Consider the following 19,019-nt stretch of genomic DNA (forward strand, 5'->3'; position numbering starts at 1 on the left):
AAAGCGTATCCATGGTAGTGTCCTTGAGAACGAGGCTGTGGAGTGCTCGGATTCCTTGTAGAACATGTTAGGAATTTAGGCAATTTAACGAGTAATTTAATCTAGAAAATTAAGATAATCAACATGTTTGTGGCATCATATATGTGCATGTGTGATCTAGCATATACATATACGTAGATGACATTAACTAGCAAGAAAATAGTAAGAAACCGAACGATTTCATACCCAGCGGCATCAATGCCGTTCGCGCTAGTCGACATAGCGCTTGCTGATGTTGTCGTCCCGCTCGATGCCGTGCAGAAAGGTTGCAGTGCCGATTCCCGTGACCTCCGCTAACGTCAAAACACCGGGAAGAAGAAGTAGCGAGTAGTCGTGCCGCGCCGCGACACTCCCCAAAAATGTGATCGCCGGTCTCCACCCGAGCCGGTGAACTCGATGCCGACGTGCGTTCTGGAGGCTCCTACTCTCCCAGGGTCTTGTGCGCGCAAGCCATGGGAAGGGAAGGCGTGGATGCAGCGAGTTGTGTAAAGAACCAAGAATTAGACCGGTGAGGAGGCCTTTTTTATTGGATTCTCGGGTAAGCGAGAGGACAAGAGGAGGCGAAGAGGTGCCGGCGCTCAGCGTCCACGAGGTAGACGAATGGATGAAAGGAAACTCCCGGAATAATGCCTCATCAAAACAAAAACGAAAGTAACTCCCGAAATTGATGAATTGGCAAAACCTTTCCCGTCCCGTCCCGTCCGTCCGTCCGTCCGTCCGTCCGCTCGCCTGCCTCGCCTCGCCTCGCCATGCCACGCCCACACCCACGGCCCGGCCCGGCCGACGGCGGCGGCGGCGGCGCGCGCGCGTGTGGCATGCTAGTATCCTTTTCTCAACTTTTGAATATATACGGATATTATCCAATCATATAAGTCGAGTCAACGTCAAGTCAATAATCAAGCCTGTATTATTTATTTCAAGCCATAGAGATATTAGGATTATTAAATCATTAACTTGGGCCTAGCCCATTAAATAATCCAACAATCCCCACCAATCTCTAAGGTTTGGATAAATAATCTCGAGTATCACAACTCTTTGATATACCAGAGTTTCAACGGTGACTCTTAAGTTGAACATCCGTCTAGAACAATGGTTCCACTCACTCACAACTGAACAATGGACTATGCCTTGAATTGTCAGTTTTGTGCGAAAATGAGCTTCACTAAAATTCATATCATGGTACTAGGCTGCTACAAGCATCCCCTTTGTTTTGAAGCATATACGTCACACTTCCTGAGCCTTTCATGAGTATCTAGAGATTACCCACATCTCATAGACTAGCAGTCGAACTCATATAAGTGTGTTCCTTAGAGGATGTTCTGTAGGACAACATCCTTGCTTAAATAAGCCACTCGGATCACATTAAGGACTTATCCAACCTGCCATACAGCATAAGAGAAACGGCGCATCTCCAATGAGTTTGAACTTAAATAAGGGGTTTCTCCCTCAGTCAACCACTAGCTTGTTTCGCCATTCTAATTCACGGGATCTCCGATCACATAGAACAAGTTGCCACTATGGCGTGACTTCAAGTGGGTCTCAAGCCCAACTCCCTCGATGCACCTTCTATCACATTACGTGACAGACCCTTGGTGAATTGATCTGCCAGATTCTTGGACGTATTTACATAGTCCAAAGCTATTACTCCGGAGTTTCTCAATTTTCTGACAGACTTCAACCGCCTTTTCACATGCCTTGTAGACTTCATGTTGTCCTTAGAATTGTTCACTTTGATTATCATTGTCTGATTATCACAGTTCATGGAAATAGCTGGTATAGGTTTCTCAACCACTGGTAGATCCATTAGGGGTTCACGAAGCCACTCAGCTTCAACTGTGGCGGTATCCAATGCTGTGAGTTCTGCTTCCATTGTTGACCTCGTTAAGATGGTCTGCTTGCAAGACTTCCATGAAACAGTGCCACCTCCAAGTGAGAACACATATCCACTTGTGGTATAAATCTCATCAGCATCAGATATCCAGTTGGCATCACAATAACCCTCAAGTACCCTAGGATACCCGGTATAGTGAATTTCATAGCTCATAGTCCCTTTTAGATAGCGCAAAACTCTTTCAAGAGCATGCCAATGATCATCTCCCGGGTTTGACACAAACTGGCTCAATTTGCTCACAGCATAAGAGATATCAGGCCTTGTTGCGCTAGCTAAATACATAAGTGAGTCAATTATTTGGGAATATCTCAATTGATCTTGTGCAATTCTTCGATTCTTTCTCAATGGCACACTTGGGTCATAAGGAGTTGGAGCAGGCATGCACTCGCTATAACCAAAGTGACTCAGCACATTTTCCACATAGTGGGTTTGCACAAGAGTAACCCCACCATTTCCTTCTTCTCTCAGTAGCTTTATGTTAAGGATAACATCAGCCACACCCAAGTCCTTCATCTCAAAGTTACTAGACAAGAAGTCTTTCACATCCTTTATCACAGTTTCATTATTTCAAAAATTAAAATATCATCCACATATAAGCACAGAATCACACCCTCGGCAGCACCAAACCAATAATATACGCATTTATCAGCTTCATTCACAACAAAGCCTGCTGATGTCAGAGTTTTGTCAAACTTCTGATGCCATTGCTTAGGCGCTTGTTTAAGACCATACAAAGATTTTAATATTTACACACCTTTCCCTCTTGACCATTTGCTATAAATCCATCAGGCTGATCTATATAGATCTCTTCCTCAAGCTCTCCATTTAGGAAGGCTATCTTAACGTCCATCTGATAGTAGCCAAGGATAGTAGCACTCGAATAGTCGTTTCTCCTTCTTTCTGAGTATAGCCTTTTGCTACAAGCCTCGCCTTATACTTCTCAATAGTACCATCAGGCCTGAGCTTTTACTTGAGAACCCATTTACATCCCACAGGTTTGCACCCATAAGGATGGTCGACCACCTCCCATGTACCATTAGACATAATAGAATCCATCTCACTCTATACCGCTTCCTTCCATAAGTCAGCGTCGGGAGAGGAATATGCCTCTTCTATAGTTCTGGGAGTGTCATCCACAAGATAAATAATATAGTCATCGCCAAAGGATTTTGCAACCCTGCGCCTCTTACTCTTTCGAGTGACCATACCATTATCCTCTTCAGGAATATTTTCATGAGTTTCATCAGCAGCGTTATTTACCGGTTCATGTGTCTCATTTAAAGATACAGAATCATGACTAGAAGTGCTAAGCATATTTTTCAAGGGAAATTCATCTTCAAAAAATGTAGCATCTCTCGATTCCATGATCGTGCCTTCCACCATATCTGACACTTTGGAATTTATTATTAAAAATCTATAACCCACGCTGTGGTTGGCATAGCCAAGAAAGACACAATCAACGGTTTTGGGTCCAAGCTTTCGCTTTTTGTAAATTGGCACATTCACCTTTGCCAAACAACCCCATGTGCGCAGATAAGAGAGATTTAATCTCTTTTTCTCCCATTCCTCGAATGGTGTGACTTCTTTGTTCTTTGTGGGCACTTTATTCAGAACATGACACGCTGTCAATATCGCCTTACCCCACTATTTCTTAGATAGTCCCGCAGTGTCTAATATGGCGCTAACCAACTCAGTTAGAGTGCGGTTCTTTCTTTCAGCAATCCCGTTGGACTGTGGTGAGTATGGCGGTGTTCTCTCATGAATTACACCGTGCTCCGCACAAAACTCAGAAAACTCATTTCAGAAATATTCTCCTCCGCGATCAGAATGCACCCGTTTGATTTTCTTTTCAAGTTGGTTTTCTACCTCAGCCTTATAGATTTTAAAATAATGCAGTGCTTCATCCTTTGATTTTAACATATATACGTAGTAAAATCTAGTGCAGTCATCTATGAATGTCATGAAATATCTTTTTCCACCTTTAGTCAACTCGCCATTCATCTCACACAAGTCAGAATGGATTAATTCTAGATGTGCCAAATTCCTCGCCACAGCAGCCTTGTGAGGCTTGCGAGGTTGCTTCGTCTCAACGCACACATGGCACTTAGAAGTTTTGACTAGGTCAAATTTCGGGATTAAATTTAAACCAGCTAAGCGAGACATGCAACCAAAATTAACATGATATAATCGCGAATGCCACATGTTCGCCTCATTATCATTATTAACATGGTTCACAAATTTAACATCACCATCAGTTAAAGACAAGCGGAACAAGCCTCCGCTCTCATAGCCTTTACCAATAAAAGTTCCAAACTTAGACAACACACATTTATTCGACTCAAAAACAAGTTTATAACCATCATGACAAAGCAAAGATCCACTAATCAAATTCTTCCTTATTGAGGGGACATGCTGCACGTTCTTTAGCTGCACGGTCTTTCCCGAAGTAAGCTTCAGATCGACCGTACCAACACCACGTACAGCCGCACGCGCCCCGTTCCCCATCAACAAGGAGGAAGCCCGCCCGACCTGATAAGAAGAAAACAAGGAAATATCAGCACACACATGTATATTGGCTCCTGTATCAACCCACCAATCAGGTAAATTAAAAACTGAAAGAACTGTATGTAATAAATTACCATACCCCGATGTTCCTCCATCAGCCTCAACCATGTTGGCAGATTTCTTCTGATTTGGCTTCCACTTCGCATCTGGGCAATCTCTAGCAAAGTGCCCAGGCTTCCCACAAGTGAAGCAGTTGCCCTTTTTCTTGTCTTTCTTCTTCTTCTTCTTGAAAGAAATAGTGTTCTTTGGCTTCATATCTTGCTGGTTTTTCTTCTTTAGTGGTTTAGGATGATTCTTTTGCACCACATGTGCACTAGAACCCCCTTCTCCAACTTTCTTCCCTTTGACATCTTTTGCCCTTGCCTTATCTTCAACATCAAGAGTACCAATGAGCTGAGCAACATCAAACTCCTGTCTCTTATATTTCAGAGAGGTTGCAAAATCAGTCCAAGATTATGGCAGCTTTGCAATAATGCAACCAACCACAAACTTTTCAGGAAGTGAGCAGCCATGCATCTCGAGATCTTTCACCAGTGCTTGTATTTCATGAGCCTGTTCCACTACCGGGTGGTTCTCGACTATCCGATAGTCATGGAACTGCTCCATGACATACAACTCAGAACCGGCGTCAGACACCCCGTAGCGGGCCTCAAGTGCATCCCACATTTCTTTACCAGTCTGTAATGGCACATATGCGTCAACTATGGTGTCCCCAGGCACGCCCAACAGTCCTGCTCTGAACCTAGTATCTGCATTCCGGAACGCAAGCTCCTCCTCAGGAGTATGCGGACCGACAGACCTAGGTTCAACCACATGAAAGCAGTGCATAGAGGTCATCCACAGCATGCACCTCTGGCGCCATCTCTTGTAGTGAGTGCCCTCAAAAACATTGGTTTTAACATGCTCGCAAAACCAGTACTCGAAAAAAGCCTATCACATTTTTGGATTGTTAGGAATTTAGGAAATTTAACGAGTAATTTAATCTAGAAAATTAAGATAATCAACATGTTTGTGACATCATGTATGTGCACGTGTGATCTAGCATATACATATACGTAGATGACATTAACTAGCAAGAAAACGGTAAGAAATCGAACGATTTCATACCCAGCGGCATCAATGTCGTTCGCGCTAGTCGACATAGCGCTTGCTGATGTTGTCGTCCCGCTCGATGCCGTGCAGAAAGGTTGCTGTGCCGATTCCCGTGACCTCCACTAACGTCAAAACACCGGGAAGAAGAAGTAGCGAGTAGTCGTGCCGCGCCACGACACTCCCCAAAAATGTGATCGCCGGTCTCCACCCGAGCAGGTGAACTCGATGCCGACGTGCGTTCCGGAGGCTCCTACTCTCCCAGGGTAGGCGAAGAGGTGCCGGCGCTCAGCGTCCACGAGGTAGACGAAGGGATGAAAGGAAACTCCCGGAATAATGCCTCATCAAAACAAAAACGGAAGTAACTCCCGAAATTGATGAATTGGCAAAACCTTTCCTGTCCGCCCGCCTCGCCCACGCCCACGCCCACGCCCTGGCCCGGCCGGCGGCGGCGCGCGCGCGTGTGGCATGCTAGTATCCTTTTCTCAACTTCTCAATATATACAGATAAAATCCAATCATATAAGTCGAGTCAACGTCAAGTCAATAATCAAGCCGGTATTATTTATTTCAAGCCATAGAGATATTAGGATTATTAAATCATTAACTTGGGCCTAGCCCATTAACTAATCCAACAGAACATCCAGCTTTGGGCAGCGATGGATCCTAATCTTCTGCAACATGGGGAGGTTGCTGATCCTCTTCAGCTGAGGGCAGTCAAACACATCAAGTTTCACGAATAAAGGGAAGTTCCCCACATATGTCAGGTTGGTGAGCTCGTACAGGTATAGGCCTCTAAGAGCATGCCTCTTGCTACCGGCGAGGCCCGGTGGAAGACAGCTCAGCTTGCAGTTATCGATTTTGAGTCTCTCCAGACAAGGCATGGCTATGGCAGTTTCCACGTCACTATGCTCCTCACAGTCATTCCATTCCCACTCCTCCCACTCACGTAACCTGACCAGATTCAGCCGTCTCAGTTTAGGAAACGGTGCGGATATACTAGCAGCAGAAGCTTAAGCAGCCAAGGAGGATGACGCTTGGAATTGGGGCCCAATACGCTTGATGGCTAGCGCATCTATGACGGTCAGCAATTCCAAACTTGGGAGGCAGCGCAGACCATCAGGAAGCTGCGTGCAGCAAGGTAGGTTCTGCAGCCTCAAATACCTCAGGCTCTTGAAGTCCGCCGATGCTGGAGCACACATCCAGTTTGGTAGCTGGCGACCAACGTATCCCTCTCAAACTAAGATTCTCTAGGCAGGTTGGAGGGCAGAGCTTTTCCAAGACCTCCTCGCTCACACTCTGTTGCTGCTGCTCTACCTCAGCACCACCTGTTCCTATAGTATGTCCACTTGCACTATAGTTCAACTGTAGATACTCAAGGTGGCGTTTGCTGCTAATCATGGACTTTTCAGCCATCCAGTTGTCCTGCACCTTCTCTAGGCCATTCAGTATAGGCTGCCTAAGCTGCGAAAGAGGCGGTAGTTCTTGCAAACTGCACCAGCTACTGCTTGCATTCATGTCCACGTGTACTGGGAACCCATAAAGTGACCTCAGATTTGTTAACTCACGGAACCCCTTAGGAACCACACTAACATTTATTCCTTCGATGTTAAGAAATCTTAGATGCACAAGTTTTATGATGCTGCAAGGAAGGTGGCATAGCTTCTCACAATTACCACATAGTGAAATGTACGACAGAAATTTCATCTTGTGGATGTCATCTGGTAGGCTAGATATATCAGTATCCTGTAAGTGAAGGTATCTTAAGTACTTCAACTTAGTTAGAGAGGCAACTAGTGTATCGGACTCGGCAGACCGTATGCTCAGTACACGTAGACTCAAGAAACTACCAAGCGTATCACCAGGATGAAAGTTTACTTTAGACCCAATAATTAATGTTCTAAGTGACTCGTGCCTTTGCAGAACAGCCCAATCCACCACAGATACGGTTTGTCCTACAGCCAAGCGACGCACAAGCATTCCACAACCACCAGTAGTAGCCTGCTCCTGGCCAACTATCACCACTGATTCTCCTCTTACCATATATTCAGCAAAGGATCGGACCACATCGTGCATGGTGCATTTGTATCCAGTGAGAGAATATTCTTGTATAGGTTCTATAAGATTTCTCTTTATTAAGTCACGGTAATACTCAGTTGCTATGTCATCCAACCCATACTCATGTGAACTGGTACTTCTTTCATCTGGTGGTTGAATAAGTCCTTCACTGATCCACATTTCAATAACTCTGCTCTGTATAATTGCTACACCTTTAGGGAACAGTGAGCAGTACAAAAAACACTGCTTTAACTGGGGAGACAAATCCTCGTAGCTCAAGTACAGCCGGTTGTCTAGTTCTGGAGGAAGTCCCGTCAGTGACCATGCAGGCATGTTCGAAACAACCTTCCACTCATTCTCACTTGGGTATTTTGTGCTCAAGAGTCCTCCAATCACTTTAATTGCAATTGGTAAGCCACCACAATTTTCAAGGATTTCCATCCCAATGGTTTTCAGCTGGTCGATTCCATCTACCTGCCAACAATTATTTTAAGGTTTCTTATTTCTGATGATTAGGTTGCTCATGTACATTTCCATGGAAATACAATATCAGCATGCTTGTTTTGTAAAGCAATGCAGCTTATGTACATATCAAATAACTTAGATGCAAACGTAGACAATTTAGATGTAAAATTTAATGCCACTTAGAATATTGTTCATAATGGTATAGGTGTCTAGTCCAGACCGACATTCACCCGTTCTCCCGCACGGGTTAACTTTACATAAATAATAGAAAACCCTATTTGATATATATTAAGTAAAAAATTTCTTCATAGAACTAACTTTATTTGAATCCAGAGTTGCATACGTGTATATGGAATTGGCATTGACATGTGTGAGAGAGATCGTCGTGGCATAGCTAATAATGTAACATTAATTAGATTCCACAGTTTCGCGTTTTCTTTTCCATCATTTGTTTGTGTCCCAATATGGCTAACTTTGTGCAGTATATGGACATGGTTGATGTCCTTTCTAAATTTTTTCATAAATTGTCTAATGATATTTTTTGGGTTAATGTGGAAGTCCATACCATAGATGTTTGGCTTGTCATTTGTTGGTTTCTTATATTTTGCTTTGTGAATGGTTGTCATTGATGTTATTAAGTTATTGTTCTGATCTCCTTAGACATAACGTTGTTACATTATTCAAATTACTTGATATGTATTTATTGCGCCAATGAAAAGGAGGTGGTAACATAATTATGTTTCGGTCCTAATAAGACATTGTGCCACTTCTTTCAAAATCATCTTGTTAATATAGATGACTTCTTAGGTTGGCCTGATGATCTGTGATGTAGTTTTTGCTATGTATGATCAATAGATGTGTGGTGTGGCAATAGTTGCAACCGAAGTAGTATTTAATGGAAAAGTTACTACATGTAGAAGAAAGGAGGACCATTGATGCATTACCTTATTATCTTGGCAACGTCCTTGTAGTTTTTGTTTTTGAAGGTCGCATGTGACGTTGTGTCAATGACCCCATTGAAGCCCTCACGGTGTTTGCTTGTAGAGTATATATATTATTTTGATTCCATTCCATTTTTGACCAAATGGTTAAGATAGATAACTTAGTTAGATGGACCAAGCAAGAATTAAAAAGGAGAAAAGTCCTGCTCAACGGACTATAAAAAGAGCCCTCGCCGACAAGTAAGCCGGTAAGTTATTTTTTTGTAATAACATAAAATAATTTTTCTAAAAAAATGACGAAAATATTTCTTCTAAGAAAAAGAAATTATTGCTTCTGTTTCTCTCATTAATGAAAAGTAATAATATTTTTGCTAATAAAATTTATTCTCTCATCCACTAATAAAAACACTATAAAAAGAGAAAGAATAAATTCTGTTTCAAAGAAAAATTTTGCAACCAAAACTTGGTAGATTTATTCTCTATATTAATAAAGTTCTTTTTTTAAATTCCCATATTGTTTTAAATTTTCAAATTTCAAAATATCATCAAAAATTTTGTTGGAAACTCAAATTTGGGAAGAGCTTTTCGAAACTGGGGCAGCCACCAACGGTCACAAGTTCAAAGTGACCGTTGGCAGCTACCTGCCAAAGGGGGGCAGCAGCCGGGCCCACCAGGGCAGGGGCACGGCCGCGCCAGCCTTGGCGCCGCTGGCCTACTGCCACCGCCTAACGGCTCCCTGCCGCTGCCATCGCCTCCCTCAGGTAGGTGCTCGGCTATAAAAGGCCAGGAGGCTGGGTGAGAACTCCACCACTCTCATTTTCACTCACTCTCACTCCCTCACTCTCTCCCAATTTCCATCTTTCAACATTTCCAACAAAAGCTTTGAGAAAAGCTAGCCTCTGCAAAACTCTAGCTCAAACAAAATCCTCGGGTGCAAATAATCCTTTCCACTAACCCCTCACGCACCCGAGAGAACTGCCGCTCATGTTTCGCTTTGTGCCACCATGGGAAAGTTCGGGAGAGCGGTGGCGGGCATGAAGAGAACCTTTGGTGGGCATTAAAGGCACTCTCAAGAAGGCTCAAGCTCCCACCACAACGTGCCCGACGAACCCGAAGAAGTCCATGAGCATGAAGAAGGAGAAGGAGAACCCGACGTCCCACAAGAGCAACCAAGGGTGGAAGATGCCGACACACCGTACCTCGACCTGGAGGGCGACTGGGAGATGCAAGCGTACAACCACGTCAAGAACCGCGTCTTCCCCCACACACCCTTGTACAACCCGAGCTTCTCCAAAAGATAGGTATGGATTCTGAATTTGAAATCATTTGGAAAGCTGTGGGGTGGGAGACCATAGATCCTATGGATGAAGAAGGTTCTCTCGCCTCCTAACAATTCAATTTCTTTGCTCTCTACAAGAAGATCAAGATGGGATCATTTTCCATTTATTTGAACAGCAATATTATGTTTCTTGGAAAGATCTTAGCTTGCATCTAGGCTTTAATCGCAAATGTGCAACAAAAATTGATCATGCCATGCCTCTTTTTAATCGTAATAAATTTTGGGAAGAAATCTCTGGTAGAGTTGAAGTTGGTACTTTTAAACCTCACAATTTGCAAATCCAACATCCTACCTTGAGATTAATGCACCGATGGATTGCCATGACTTTATTCCCTACACATGATGTAAGATGGGTACGAGTAACTGAACTAAAACTGATCTTTGCCATTGTGAAGAAAATCAAAGTTGCACCTGTGAAAGAAATGTTTCATTATTGGTTAGAAACAATCCAGAAATCTTCTGCAATTACTTGTACATCCCTTGTAACCCGTATTGCTAATGCTATTGGTGCTTTGGATGGAGAGAACATTGAATTTATTTCAATCCCTCGCACTTTTATAGATGAACAATTTATGATTCAAGGGCATCAATTGAAAACTAACCCTGCAGGAGAACTCTTATTCTTTTTCCCTAGCTATGCAAATAAGATTCGGTTACCTAACCCGGATCTTCATTTGTATAATTGACGGGAGCTAACCTTTGATCTTAAGACTCCAGAAGAAGTCCACAGGGAAAATCATTCTGGCAGGCAGGCACGAACCACGGCTATGCACGAAGGCAAATCCAGCTCACAGCATGTGCATCAACCGGCATTTTCTCCTCAAATGCACCACGCAGGATGGTCCCCTATCCAGGACATGCCCGGATATGCATATGAAGATGCACCCGGATGGGACCAACCTCCACCATAGGCTATATATACAGGGTGGGAAGAAGCAGACTTAGAAGAATGGACGCGACGTAGACAGTGGGAGAGCTCCGACTCCGAAGGTCTGCCACAACCAAATCAACCACAACCATATCACCACCCAGCACTGGAAACCATTAACACTCACCTTGGAGGGCTGGAAATCCGAATAGGTGAGATCTGTTACGAAACGGTGTCTCTCAACAGACACCCCTTCGGTGATCTCATCAACGACGCCATGAACAGACACCTATTCACGAAGTGATCTCATCCATCAATTACAAGATTAGTGGATAGGATTAGACAGTTAGTTTTACTCCAAAGGGCATGTCCTTTGGAGAATAGTCGTGTCCCTTCGTGACACCCCTTCACTTGTATAAATATATTTCAGAGATCAATGAAAGAGATAGTTCTCTCAAATCTTGTTCATTTACCTTCACACTTTAACACGTTATCAGCACGCTCTCTCCACTGTCGCTGAGTAGCCCAGAGGACTCGCCGGAGAATTCATCGGCGTTGGTGCAGAAGAGAAGGAAATAGCCTCCACTGCAAGCGACGCTATTCTCCGCTGGGAAACGAGTTCGCACGGAAGAGAAGAAGGCCGGACAAGCAGTTCTGTTCGCTGGAGGACTCGCCCAGGAGAATCGGCGCTGTTGCTGTTGAACGCCATGCATCCGGCCTCGCTGGCGCTGTCCACAATCACTGCAAGACAGCCGGCATCGTTACTAGCATCTTGCACGTAAGACATCATGATTTTCTTTCATTAATCAACGATGTTCATACCTAGAGCCCGCGACAGGTAGCGGCGGCCGGCTGCTTCCCGTAGCAGGCCGCCCACGTGTTCCCCGCTCCTCGCGGCCCTGCGCAGCCTCCGAGCAGACGTCCCCAGCGGTGGTCCGGGACTCTGGACGGCGGCTAGCGCGGTTCCGGCGGTGGCTAGGCTTCCAGAGGCATGGGATCCTTTGAGGAGCCCTTCCCACGGATCCGAGGGGGCCGCATCCGGCCGGAGGCAGCCCAAGCGGCGCCTGCTGTGTCGGCCCGAGCGGCGGCCTCGCGCCTGGCCAGCGATGGTGGCCGTGCACCCGACCGGCGACCCGCGCGTCTGTGGCGCTCGTGGTGGCCAGGCCCGCAGCCGCGGCCACGAACTCGCGGCCGGTGACCCCGCGCGCCTCCTCTCGCCCCTGCGGCTGGCTGACCCTGCAAGGCTCCTGCTTCTCCCACACCCGCTGCCAGCAGCCCCGCGCAAGCGGCCGCGCGCCATGGCCAGGCGAGTCCGCGCGAATGGGCCCGCGCCTCGCTGCGGCCTCACGCCGGCGGCAAGAGGCCAGTTCGGCGGCGGATGGACCCCCACGAAGAAGCCGTGAGTCCAAGCGACGGAAACCGTCGGTGTGGAAGGGATAAGATTATGCGGTTTTTGCATAAAAATCCCCCTTATTACTTATGTATTACATAATGATCTTCATGAATTATTATTGTAATCCAGATTCATGATTAAGCCCTCAGGTTTTAACATGTCTGTAGCATACTATATTTACCTCATGTAAATATTAATTTTAGACCCTAGGTTTAAAATGCAATATGATGCACAATATTTACCTCAGTAAATAAGTATTTTTGAGACCCATGTGTCATCAAGAATTGCATCATGACATGTACTGCTGCAGATAAATTTATCACTGTAAATTCGCTTTCCAGATCCTATGTTTTCTGGAAATTTTTTTAGTACTGTTCAAAGCGTTTGTCCAAATTAGCAAACCCAATAAACATGTGCTATTAACATTGCATGTTCAAAGTGTTTGTCCAAATTGACAAACCCAATAAACATGTAGTATTACTATCACGACCTTTGTATTGCAATTACTTTGTTATTTGCAATTTTCATTTTATGCTAAGCCCATTTATGCTTTAATTAAAGCTTATAGCGCTTACATTATTAATGCAAAATCCATTAAGTGTATTACCTCATTATTTATATATAACACAATTGTTCCACATTGTATGTTGGCCATACACAAGGTAGCGCCATAGTTGTTACTGTGGGATCTACACTAAATTCTTAGTGACTATCTTCAATGTGCGTACCCAACATCACAAATTGGAACATACGGTCTACATCTTTTCACAGATGACTACCATTAATCAGCATTCCTATTGGCCATACACAAGGTAGCACCATAGTTGCTGCTGCGGGATCTACACTAAGTCCACAACTTAGTGACTATCCTCAACGTGCGTACCCAATTCATTTGCGGATTAACTAAGGTCTACATCAATCTTTTGATGATTACCTTAAAATGTGTTTATACAAATTGCATACACCACTAGGCATCTACTGTTCAACAGACTATGTCTATATTATTAGAGGTCTATATCTTTATGATGACTACCTCTAATGTGTTAGCATAAATGAGGTTTACACTATTAGTGAGATAGATCTTGTCTCCTATTTATTTTGCATTAATTAATACAACATCACCATAGCAATTTTCAATTTACCATTAGCGTAAATTCAAAAAATCTATGGTTTAAACCTTGTTAGAATAATAGCCAGCAAAGAGTTTGATCTCTTGCTCTTGATGGTCACCATTATCTAACATGGTCAATGGACGTAATGCTAAACTTGATGTTATATGGATTCATGGCAATATTTGATGCTCCTTATAAGAGAGCATCACCATTTATGATCAATTTAAATATAGAGTTTTATTTAAATAAAGCACCATATACATCCAGGTCACACGTATGTATCTCAATGGGTGCAAATCGAAGAACTATATGGCTAGCTTTCAATGAGTGATACGAACAACACAAGGCAGTCATTCTGCCCAATGCCAACAATGATTGGCCATAACTTTATCTCTAGGATCTTAAGTCCACTTGAGAATATAATTATGTTGTTTCAAAATATCCCCCAACATTGCGTTTTCGCGAAAGCACACAACTTACCAAATGTATTCTAGATTAATTCCTACATTACTTCAGGTCTAAGTGTATGATGAACTCTTATCGAGGAATCATCATTAGCATTATAGTGATGCTCTATCATCTGAAGTACATTGAATTTTTTTTAGAATCATACAAGTTCGATGCCATGTAATAATGCCATCCAAAGAACTTTAATGGTAAGATTTAACGCAAAAAGAAGTAGCAGCCCCGTGCATTCTTTAGGATCAAGGCATTTCCCAAATATGACAGAACCATATTTTGTCCCAATTGTGTATGTTATAGCCACACAACTTGGAAATGTCATGCCTAAATATTTAATTGATCGGTATTACAAATCCATTAGACATAAATATCTAGCTCAACTATAAAGATATGAAGCACGCTTCTATCTTCAACCTGACACCACCAGGAAGGCCAGTTGTTCACAATAAGTTTCATGAAGAAACCAAGTAGCAGCCAAACACTTAATTAATAAGTGGGTCTTATGAGCATGGAGAGCACGATTATCGAATTTACTTCGCTTGATCCATTCTGAGGACCAAAATTTGTCTCCCATTTACAAACATACCTAGTATCTACGTCCCATTTTGGTGTTGTAATATAAAATGTTGTCATCAATTTCAATTGAATATCACAATAATGTGCCATCATATTTGATATTCCATTAATTAACTTGTATGAAATCTATATATCTGCAAAGAATGTCATTATATTCTTCATGCTATATATAGACCTATACGAGAGTCAATCCAAATGCAAAGAGGAATTTTGCCTAATGAATAGTTGCACCACAAACTCTATATATAGGGAAGCAAAATATTCCTAAACTCTTACATAGAGACAAGAAAATATTTTGTTAATTGCTTGACGTGATGTCATGATAGTGGGCTTTGGTCGTGCTACTATCATACTCCCTATTGGTACTCAAATAATAATCATGAATCCATTCTTGTATTCTGATTCCATAATGTACCCAATTAAAATTATAGAGATATCCGTCAACGTGGTTTTCATATGGAAACCCCAAGATGACAACTAAGAGGAGTATTTTTCTCTTAACAACGGATATGGCAATACTTAAACAAAACATCCTCAGTTGGATTTGACTACACATACATAACATGTATCCAATGTTGCATACAAATAATTCTCTCTCTTGATGTCAACAAGACTTGGCACATTTGCCTTGGTTATTCAACTATAGAGATAACTTGAGAATTATTGTCAATTCTATTGGTCATAGCATCAATATGAGCCACTACATTTCTTGAAGAAATTCAAGAACATACATGTGACTCTATTTACCATTTTATGGACCATAAAGATACTATGTAATGCACATTTATGCATCCATAATATAGTCCCAGGTGTGTCTCTTAGTCATGAGAACCATCACTATACCAAACTCATTGCTCGAAATCTTCAATTTAGAGCAAATTATCCTGGACGCGGGATCAAATCCATTTTATATGGAACTGTTTGGTTTTTGGGTACTATATATCAAGTACCTTATGTCCATACCAATAATGGTTTTATTGAGTCTCTTATTGAGAATCAAATTGCATGACATATTAAAATAGAATTGTAATTTACCAGAACTAAGTTGTTTTCATGCGGCCTTACACACCGCATCGTTAATTCAAATTCATCAAGCTGCACTTATACAACTCCCTCCGTTGCAGTATGTACGTGAAACTTTGGCCATAGCCAAACATTTCCCATCTGCGCATCGAGTATGTTTTCACATACCTATATCACCACCCCAACATACCAATGGGCATTAGGGATCCCAAGAGGTAACTCTGCAGGAGATTTATAAATTGCCCGTATGTTGATCACATTTGAGGATAATTCCAGGCATTAGGGGGAGATTTATACCACATCAAGAATGCCAGGAATCAAAAGAGCAATCCTCACATCCACGTACCAAAAAATTCTAAACCTAATCGTTTAGAATATCTTATATTTGCATCATATTGCAAAGAATCTGCCAGAAACATTTACTGATAATAAGGGTGTCACAAAATCCTCTTATCCTACTTATAATGCGCCCGAAAGAATGGAGGTACCAATTAAAACCATTCAACTCCCACTTCCAAAGAAGAGGGGGAGAAGTACGGCCGCTCCTAAGGATAATGCTCCAAGTAAGCGTCCGAGGATATCGAGGACAATATCCTCCAAATCAGTAAATCCAAGCCAACCTCAAGTTGGTAGACACCCAAAATGGATGAGCATCCAAAACCCAGATCAAAATCCACCCGGATCAACGGTGCACCCAAACTCTGATCCTAGGACATTGGAACACCCTGACTCCATATGGAAAATGACTCGGAGTCCAAAAGGGTTAACATTTTCACATGCTATATTGATTTCAAGAACCAAATCAATCATTTAAAGACTACAAATTGTCGCGGCATATACTCCTCAAAGATTGCCTTTTTACCTTACTGGATCCAGACCAAAAATCCTAGGCAGAGTGTCTTCACACTCAAATTTGGTCAAACTAAAAGGTGGCAATTAAGGAGATTGCTCTTGTTCAATGATGAGAAGTATTACCATAGTAATATCTTCCCTCACAGAGTTTCTTTTCAGAAGCAAGGTGGTGAATAATGAGAGCTTGTAGCATATGGTTTCACGCAGAGACCCAGCATAGCATACCCCATGGTATGTGTGAAAATAAAGTTTTCCAAATTCAATAATTGGCGGATCAAATGAATTTGATAGATTCGGACATATAAGTCCCAATGGACTTTATATTCTGAATCCAAAATATAAATCGCAACATACATTGTGTATAATTAAGCATGATTGCGTATATTGGTTATTTTGATATCATCATGATACAGAAATAATTATGCAATCATTTGAGATACAATTTCCATCATGTGGATTCGAGATGGAGGATTTGGGTAAGACCAAATATTGCCTAGGCTTACAACTTGAGCACCGTCCTTCAGGGATTTTAGTGCATCAATCAGCCTATATCCAGAAAATATTGAAGAAATTCAATATAGACAAATCATATCATAACAAAATCTCGATGGTTGTTCGTTCTTTAGAAATAGAGAAAGATCCATTTAGACCACGAGATATTGGAGAAAAGATATTGGGACCAAGGTTCCATATCTTAGTGTCATTGGAGCACTTATGTATCTTGCAAATTGCACCAGGCCTGATATTGCATTTGCAGTGAACATACTAGTTAAACATAGTGCCAATCTAACTCATCGTCATTGGACGGGAGCGAAGCATATCCTCAGATATCTTAGTGGCACAAAGGATCTTGGTTTATTCTTTAAGAGAAATCATGATTCCAATATGATTGGATACACGGATGCTGGTTACTTATCTGGTCCCCATCCCAAACTGGATTTGTATTCTTACATGGAGGTACAGCTATTTCATGAAGTCTTCTAAACAGACTCTGACGGCGACCTCTACTAATCATTCTGAAATTATTACTCTATACGAGGCATCACGAGAATGTGTATGGCTTCGCAGAATGATTAACCACATACAATAGTCATATGGTATTGGTTCAATTGAATCACCTACAATTATCTATGAAGATAATTCCGCTTGTGTTACATAGATGCAAACAGGTTACACAAAGAGCAATATCACTAAGAATATTGTTCCTAAACTGGTTTATCCCCATGAATTACAAGAAAGCGGGGAAATAAACATCTTGCAAATCAAGTCATGTGATAATCTCGCTGACCTATTTACTAAGTCCTTACCAACTTCTATGTTTCAAAAATTGGTACATGGAATTGGTATGTGGCGACTTTGAGATTTGTCAGAATCAGGGGGAGACATCTCCTAAATGTTGACCTATACCAGCATCATATTATACTCTTTTCTTTCACAAGTTTTACTTACAAGGTTTCTTGTCAAAGTTTTTAATGAGGTAATATTAACATAAGCATGTGTCATATTTTCTATTTTCCCCACCGGGGTTTTTGTGGGAAATATCAAAGACACATATTGCCCTCACAACTCATTCATGGTTTTTCCCTGAGAAGGTTTTTCATGTGAGTTATCCAAGAGGCAATACCAATAATATGTCGTCATATTTTCTCCTAATTTTTCCACTGGGTTTTTACAGGAGTTTTAGCGACATATCACTTTATATTGCTCCTCATATTTTTCCTGAAAAGGTTTTTGGAGGAGTTATCTTTATGTTGTATCTCCAATATTTTTCCCCATTGGGGTTTTTAATGGGATATTAATGACATAGTGGTTTACTTAAATCATAAATAAATATGCTATTTTATCCTTATTTTCCAATAAGGTTTAAAGGAGTTTTTATGGCATATCATATATTCCTCAGATTTTTCCCATAGGGTTTTTCGAGGAATTTTAGCTTACAGCTACATTGATCTCAAGGAAGATTCGATCAAGGGGGAGTGTTACGAAACGGTGTCTCTCAACAGACACCCCTTCGGTGATCTCATCAACGACGCCATGAACAGACACCTATTCACGAAGTGATCTCATCCATCAATTACAAGATTAGTGGATAGGATTAGACAGTTAGTTTTACTCCAAAGGGCATGTCCTTTGGAGAACAGTCGTGTCCCTTCGTGACACCCCTTCACTTGTATAAATATATTTCAGAGATCAATGAAAGAGATAGTTCTCTCAAATCTTGTTCATTTACCTTCACACTTTAACAAGATCCAAAACACTCTTAACACCCACATGCAGGATACAGCTCAATGGCAACTTCAGCAACAACAACGATGGGAGGAAATGAACGTGTTGCTGAAGTAGCAGC

At 42.1% G+C, this 19,019-nt stretch overlaps 1 protein-coding gene across 1 annotated transcript; it reads right to left on the minus strand.

Moving 5' to 3' along the window:
• Positions 1-6,702: 6,702 nt before the first annotated feature.
• LOC136480819 (disease resistance protein RGA2-like) lies at positions 6,703-7,974 on the minus strand. The gene has a single exon (XM_066478265.1). The coding sequence runs from the start codon at positions 7,972-7,974 to the stop codon at positions 6,703-6,705; it is 1,272 nt and encodes a 423-aa protein (XP_066334362.1).
• Positions 7,975-19,019: the final 11,045 nt, after the last annotated feature.

This window comes from Miscanthus floridulus, chromosome 9, assembly GCF_019320115.1.
Source record: "Miscanthus floridulus cultivar M001 chromosome 9, ASM1932011v1, whole genome shotgun sequence".
Lineage (NCBI taxonomy): Eukaryota > Viridiplantae > Streptophyta > Magnoliopsida > Poales > Poaceae > Miscanthus > Miscanthus floridulus.

Bases quoted from the DNA above. Each gene is read 5' to 3' on its own strand.
- LOC136480819 (XM_066478265.1), bottom strand. From the start codon at position 7,974: ATGCCTGCATGGTCACTGACGGGACTTCCTCCAGAACTAGACAACCGG.